This window comes from Acyrthosiphon pisum, chromosome A1, assembly GCF_005508785.2.
Source record: "Acyrthosiphon pisum isolate AL4f chromosome A1, pea_aphid_22Mar2018_4r6ur, whole genome shotgun sequence".
NCBI lineage: Eukaryota > Metazoa > Arthropoda > Insecta > Hemiptera > Aphididae > Acyrthosiphon > Acyrthosiphon pisum.
Genome location: NC_042494.1, coordinates 99,308,699 through 99,316,952, shown reverse-complemented (window position 1 = coordinate 99,316,952; position 8,254 = coordinate 99,308,699). Strand labels below are relative to the sequence as shown.

The 8,254-nt window shown below is 28.0% G+C and overlaps 1 protein-coding gene across 1 annotated transcript in view; it reads right to left on the bottom strand.

Annotated features, from left to right (window-relative positions):
• Positions 1–6,610: 6,610 nt before the first annotated feature.
• The window catches only part of LOC100164920 (ATP-dependent DNA/RNA helicase DHX36), a 9,487-nt gene continuing 7,843 nt past the window's right edge, over positions 6,611–8,254 (bottom strand). The window contains exons 17-18 of the mRNA XM_001947732.4: positions 7,811–7,908; positions 6,611–6,998 (exon numbers count right to left, since the gene is read on the bottom strand). Of these exons, the coding sequence (XP_001947767.2) occupies positions 6,932–6,998; positions 7,811–7,908 (165 nt within the window). The 3' untranslated portion in view covers positions 6,611–6,931. The remainder of the gene's footprint in view (positions 6,999–7,810; positions 7,909–8,254) is intronic.

Here is an 8,254-nt window from a genome sequence, read left to right as displayed (position 1 = left end):
ACTAATGATTTCACTATTATAATTTAAAAGCATCATAAGAGTGTCAAGTAGGTATAGACCTGAGCTACAGCCCCCTCAAATTTCAAACACTATTTAGGCCTATGGGATCATATTTAGGTAGGTACATTTGCAACTGCAGGTACAACTTAAGATAGATTAAATACAACTGCAGTTTTACACATCGAGTCACATCTTTGTAATATTATAAATTATGATAATATAATAATATGATATGGACGAGTTATTACTTCGAGCAGTGGCATATTTACAGGGGGGGGATATGGTGGATAGATCCCACGCCTTGACCTTTTTTTTTTGTAAAGTTAAGTTTACTTATTTTCTGTATTTCTCAATATGATACTACTTTTAAGTTTTAAGTAAGTATATCTGATTTCTAAATGTTCTAGTCGTGGTAATTTGTTCGCTTTGATATAGTATCTATACGCCACTAGTCGTCCGTGGCATAAATCTCGGAAAATAAAAATATATACCTCTATGGTGGTATGGTATTCTATATTTTAGAATTTTCTGCGAATTATTTTTCATGCATGAGTGTTTATAATAAATAGTCAGTAAATAAAACAAAATTACCATGAAGACTGTAGATTTACCATAGGGCATGGGTTTATTTTTAGTGACTGAAAACATTGAATTCACCTCTGGGTTACATGCTTTAGATGTTTGTGATAAAGAGTTTTATCCAAATATTCATGAACTCTTGAAAATATTTTGTACTTTGCCTGTATCAACTGCTATACACCTGAACGATGTTTTTCAAGTTTTTATCGAGTACTAAGTCTTACCTAATAAATAGTATGGTAGAAGCAAATATTTTATCAATTTTCCTATCTAATATTGAATAATAACTATAAAATAAATAGTAGGTAATTATTATATACTTTGTTTATTATAACCGACTTAGCCATTTAGGGACCGTTTTACAACCATAGTTTAAACCTCGGTTACGCTTAACCAACTGATTTTACCAGTCGAATTCCGCGGTTTAACATTAGTTTAACTATTGTAATACGGACCCTTAAGAGGACGCTACACCCACGTGTGTTGTCTCTGTCTTACACACGCACGACATACCAAATTGTCGTTCAATATTCTCAATAGTGAGCTGTTAGTTTTGATACTAGAGTGAATCGACCTATCATCAAACTTTTAGGTAAGAACATTATCTGGGTCTTAGCGTGGGAGATTATTTAACATTTTAATTTTCAAGCGAGATATGATCATTTTTAATTTTTGATATTTCACTATTGTTCTATGATTTCACATACTCTTATTTTTCTCGATAATGAAAATATCGAAAAATCGCCCACGTTAAGACCTGGATTATGTTCTTAACTAAAAGTTTGATAATAGGCCATTTCACTCTAGTATCAAAACCAACAGCACACTATTTAAAATAGTGAATGACAATAATTTGCTATGTCGTGCTTGTGTAAAACGGAGACAACACATACGGGGTAGCGTCCTCTTAATGTGTTGGCTTTATTTGCATGTCACCGGTCAATACAATAATCATGCCAGATAAGGTTATCGATGAACTGAGCTTCCCAAAAAATAGAAAACGGGATTTTGCATTATAACAATTTTTTTTTGTTTATCGTATTAAACACGGGATTGTCCTTAGTATGAATTTATAATAAATGCTATTAGGTAGGTACTATACAATTTGTGTTAATTCTTATTTCTCCTTGATCCACACTAATCTCAACAAGTTAGGTGATTTTAAAAATGTATATTATATTCGTATTTATTGAGTGTGCCTATTATTATATATTTCATCCCCCCCCCCTATCAAAATTCCTAAATACGCCACTGGCTTCGAGAAAATTCGTCGTAAAACTACGAACAAATACGTAAAACCTATTTATTTCATTCGCGATCTTGTTTATATTATACTTTATTTCAATAGTCATTATTAATTCATCAAATGTTTTTGTTGATTTATTTTCAATGTATTAAAGCAAATTATCAATAGTTTGAATTTTCTTTTTTCATGGTGGGAGAAGGAGACTATAGGGTGGGGAAATGAAAAATTATATCCAGGTCTATGGCGGCACTCAAGGGCGTGCTCAGAAAATGTATGTGGGGGGGGGGGGGGGGGTTTCCAAGTAATATTGAAAGAGCTAGTCTTTTACCTAACGACCATTTTTATTTTTTTTTTTTAATCAACAAATTCAATTATTTATAAATTTAAATATTATATTGCTAAAATAGAAACTATTATATTAATAAACAATATACATTTAAAAATTAAAGAACAAAATCTAGTTTTCTTGATTTTTTGCTCAATTCATTTAAAACTTCTTCTGCTGTAAGTGGAATTTCTTTATGAACAGCTAACATAGCTAAGCCATTAAGTCGAGTCTAAAACCAAAAAAATGCTAAAAAATTTATATAAATTTTTATTTTAATATCCAGAAAATACCTCAGTCGTTTTTTTTCGTAGATAAGATTTCAATCTTTTGAGACAATAAAAAGTTCTCTCGAGGGTGGATTGTTGAAACTAGTAAAGTGCATAGTATTTTTAATATAAAATGTATATTAGGAAATATTTCTTTATCACACTGTCTCAACGCTTCTAAACAATTTTTTGGATATTTTACATGCTTATTAAGTTTGGTATAGGTACCATATATGTATAGTTCAGCTTTAAGCTTTTAACTGTTAGCTCATCAGTATCGAGGTAAAATTCAACAAGTTCATCAAAGTTTTCTGAATAAGTTCCAGAAAATAAACACTGAAAGCCTAAAAAACAAATTTATATTTTGAGTACCTATTAAAATTAGGTATCGGCAACTGCGGGGCAGTGTATATATTCGAAGTTGGAAGCATTTAACAATAAAATACGAATTGGGAAATTTTATGATAATATAATTCGACAAGTACATTATAAAGATGCATTATTTGTTTTATAATAAAAAATAAAAATAATATGATCAAATACGATCAATGGGGGAGGTTTGAACCCCATGACCCCAGTGACGTCATTTGAGGGGGGGGCAAGGAAGGCATTTGCCCCTGTCTGATTTTAAAAGCGGACCGATGGGCCGGTTCCCAGTTGTTGCCGTTTTACCATTATTATATTTTATAAGCGCAAAAACATGCCTATTTTATAATATTTTCAAAAAATATTATAATATATATACTAAGAAAGTAAGAAATTATTGTCATATTGATACATTTTTACTAATTGATAGTTAAAAAATATTTATATTTAGACGTATGCGGAGACGTACCTACACATTGTATGTTTGGGTATGTATTTATGTACCTATGTTTGTTTGTGTTGTATGGACAACAATAATAATAATTAGTATCATAATCTAGTTCTAGTATAGTTTAATTTCTAAAATCTTAAATGAATATAAATTCTAAAAACTACAACCGATTGGCACTCTTATATTAATAATTATCATTGATCACGGACTTCAGTTAACTTGCGACAGTCGTGTATGATTCAAGTGATTCAACTATTCTGTGTGTTGTGTTAATTTAGCTGAAATTTATTTTTTTCGTGACGCGTGTTTACATTAATCTTTTAATTTGGGCAAAATATGACTTAAAAAAAATAAATAGGTGGTGTGGCTAAAAATATATAATTACCGCAAACTGCTCAAGAATCGAAAATAATTTCTGGTATGTTTAATAAACAGACAAAACTTGAGCGGCTGAGCCAGAAAGCAGGCAATAAAAAAAAATATATTATTATTTAAGATAATATTAATTTGTAAATATATCGTATACCTATATAAGAGTAATAGAGTACAGGCTATAGCCTATAAGTGATGAATCAGGTAAAATTGATTTATAGATAATGCAGTTGATATATATTTTCAAAAATAAAAAAAAGAAGATATCCTATAATAAACTACTAATATTATTGTTTATCAATATAAATATTGCCATATAATAGTTTGTAGACTTTTAACTGATATAGGTATACAATTGTTTTTCTAAAATATCTGCTACCTTTTATTTAAAAATGATGTTACCTAGTTCATAAAAAGGGTACCATAAAAAAATGTAAGCAGTTAATATGTGGTTGCGATCGAGGCGAACAGTTTTTTTTTACCCATTTGGGCCGGTCAAAACCTTTGCCCCCCTCTATTGAAAACTGAAATGACGCCACTGCATGACCCCCCCCCCCCCCCGTGAGCACGCCCCTGGCGGCACTTGTTTTAAATCCGGCCCTTGTTTTAAGACCAGCTCTTAGGTACACAACAGATTTAGTAAATTTAATCTATGGTAATTCTGGCAAAAAATTAAAACCTACCAAAGAATACTGGGCTTAAAAAAAACGTGAGTTTGTGCCTATTTAGAGGACTGAAAATGTTCAGTTTTTTGTCAAACAATTTTTCTTTAAGCAAATTTATCAGTAAAATGCTACCTAACCTTGTCCGTGAATGTCCCTTCCATTTTAAGCTAAAAAAAATATATTTGCTACATAATACCCAAGGGAATAAATTTTATATAAAAGTTATTGATAAAAGAAAGAGCAGACTTGGCAGTTGGCCGCAAGTATATAATATATATTACTAAGTACTTCTCTACTTAGATACCTAGGCAGACTTTTATGATTGATGTTCTGGGATTTGGTGATTACTGATTAGATTTTTGTTGGATATCATTTGTTTTTGCTGATTTCTGAAAATAGTGGGCATTATTTCGGAGTTCTAAGATGCACTGGAAGATCATTCATATTTCATATTTTAGATTATTTTCTGTTAGATTGTTTAAACCTCTGCTGAGGAGCTTAGTGATTATTTTTTTAGTACCTACCTTACGGTTTGTGGCAAATTTTTATTATTTGCTTATTTTTACATACCTACTGGAGAACAGTGTCACTAATTTAGAGAAAATTAAAATGTTAAGGTGTTTTCCTTTATTTGCACTATCCCAGACAGTATTTTGTAACAATAATATTATAATAGTGTTATAATAACGTTATACTAATATTATTCGTGATTATAATGTTATAATAATATTATTAAGCAAAAAATTGCTGTCTGGGATAAGACCTACCTTGTGCCAAATTTCACTTTTCTTCTTATACGGGAAGTACCTTATAATTTTAACGACCAGTTAGTCAGTAAGTAACAAAAATTCAAACTTTGAAGGTCTATCATTTTGAAGCAATTAATGCAATGTCCTAATCTAGTTTAACTTAAACTATATCTCAAATTTAAAAATTCCATCTTAAGAAGAAGCCGAGATTATGAGGGTTACAAAACTCGATTGAAGCCGTTCGTATAAAGTTACACTGGTAATGCTGGAAACTAGAGCACCTATCATATAATCTATCATATAATAATACATTAATAATATGGTCAAATTTTGTTATATTTACTGTGGTAAATGTTTTTACTGATAGACCGCATACTGTACCAACACCAAATTTTTGTTTATATTGAATTTAATACAATACTGCAGAAGTAAATTCATCTACTTTCTGCACATTACAAATATTTAGTTGGCAAAGAGTAAAGCATGATTGATTTTGAACTTCAGAACATGGTAATTAATTTGCAACAAACATATAAAATAGTAAACTTAATTTGTACCGAAAAAAAATTGTATTCAAAAGTTTTATTATAAATATCAAAAAAATTTAAAATATACTACTTCAAAGGAGTGGCGGTTCTAGCGTTTGAGTAGGATAGGCAGCTGCCCGTACCATATTATTTGATGTTCACCTGTTAAAAATGTCAAAATAATGTCGTTTCGATAAGTTAAGTAGAGAATTAGTAGTTGAAAGAGTGAAAATAATTTATTTATTTTGACACCTTGTTAAAACAATTTTGTTTTTTTAACTTATCAGTTACCTATACATTGTTGCTAATTGCATAAGTACCTAATTTTTTTTTTATAGAACTTAATTTATAAAAAAATAATTTAATAATATATTATGAGATATTGTAAGATTAAAAATTATATAATACATATTATATTAATTAACATAAATCACATTGTATTTTGTTTAAAAGAATTAAGAAAATCTACATTTTTTTGGTATTCATATATGAGCTGCAATGCAAAAATAAATTTGGGATTAGGGAGTTTAGGTTGTGCCTGTAGGCTATAGCTTATTTAAAAATATTTATTTATGCCTGTACGATATTTGAGTCCTAGAACTGCCCCTGCTTCAAAGTAGGTATTTAAAATAATACAGTAATCATCCAAACACTCACATTTAATACTAAAAACTAATGTACCTATAGTTTAAAGTTGTTAATTATAATCACATTAAAGGCCGTTCTTACGATGTCCGGTTAAAGTTAACCGACATTGGCCGAATTCTGCAGGTAAAAAATATCTGTTATCAGTCGGTTAGCGTTAACCGACACTTTACCGGACATTGTAAGAACGGCCCTAAGAAGCCTCTAGCACCACTGCAATATTTAATTAAGTAGTGTAATGAAATTAATATCTAAAATATTAACAATGTAACTATTTGTATTGTTATGTTGTTTAATTGAATTGATGATTATTGATTTTTAATGTGAATAATTTACCACTGCTAACCGACAAATAAGTTGCACTGTAGTTTTAAACACCATGAAAATAGGAAACAGATATTTATGGGATAAGAGCATGTCATACTCTCAGATTGAGATGTAAACATAACATTTATTTACCATTCTTAATTGAATTACTATAGATTAAATTGTATAATCCATGTTTAAATATAAAATATTTAACACTAATTAAAAAAAAACAAAATGCAATTGATTCTACAAGACAGAAACATTGTTTTAATAAAATATGATTTTAGACAATAATTACATTGGCACCGGGCCCCTTAATAAGTAATTCATTAAAAAACATACACATGTATTTAAAAGAAATTATATATCGTAAGTTATTTTAATAAATTGTACAATATCAATAAATAAAAATGTTTGATGAGTAAAATTTAAAACATAAAAGGAAATTCTAATATACCAGGATGTTCTTCTGCTGAAACGAGATCAACAACAAGTCTGAAAAAATAATTTATAATAATTAGTGATTATAAATTATTATTAATATACAGAAAACATTTAAGAATGAATTAAAAATTATTTATCAAAATTTATATATTATGAAATTAAAGTTTAAAATATTTGATCAGAGTACTTAATTAAGTATGAAAAATAGTTAAAATGATCCTAATTAATAGTTAAAAAAAATTTTTTCTTAAACATAACATAATTAAATAATTAATCATTAAATCCAATAAGAATATTGTAACTAATTTGTAAGCTAGGTAATTATTTTTTTAACCGTGCACTTAATATAGATAATGTAATAAAATGTTTATAGTAAATGTAAAATAGAAAAATAGTAAATTAGTAAATTAGATTTATGTCTGATCTATCAATTTTAAAAAACCATATTATATTAATTCAAATAATACTCAAACAAGATCCAAATGGGTAATGATGTTAGATCATAAAAAAATGTATTTAACTTATCTGCGACAAAATATAAAAGATTTTTAAACACATTCATTTCATTTAAATTATTATATTATTCAGAGTATTTCAATCTATAAATATCAAATTTCGAGTAGGTCCTTATATATATAATCTAATTATCTAAACCTTGCATATATTAAAAGAATAATTTCAAAAAATTTAGAATTTTTCAAAATAAAAAGTGTAGACACTTGAATGGATCACCTGGTATATATATTGAGTTCTAATTTTAAATGTATGTACCTTAATAAATAGTTAATAATTCATCAATAAAATTGTTTCATTACGTATTAAAATTTTAAATATACATAATTTGTAAATATTTTAATATTTACTTGAGCGCTTTTCCACTGCCTGAATTTGAATTAAAACTTATTTCTTCAGGATGCGACATTAAATGGTCAATCAACCACTTCAATCTATTTCTTACTTGCTAAATAATGGAAAGATAAATGGTAATTAATAATTATATTAACTTGTTTGTGGTTAATATAAAGCCATGTTGAGAGAAATATTAAGTATGTAAAATATATTTTATGTGCCACTTTTAATTATTGGTGAATATAAATTACATAATATGGGAATTATCCATGAGACAATAGTATTAATATTGAATTGTAAAATACAATTGTTTTTTTTTATTTTTAAATAGATAGGCATTATTTAGGATTTAACAAGGATATTTAGGAAATATTACAAATGTAAAATAACTCAAAATCACTTGACCTCTTATAAAATCTAAAGATAAGAATATTATCTAGGTAACCTCATATGCTTTT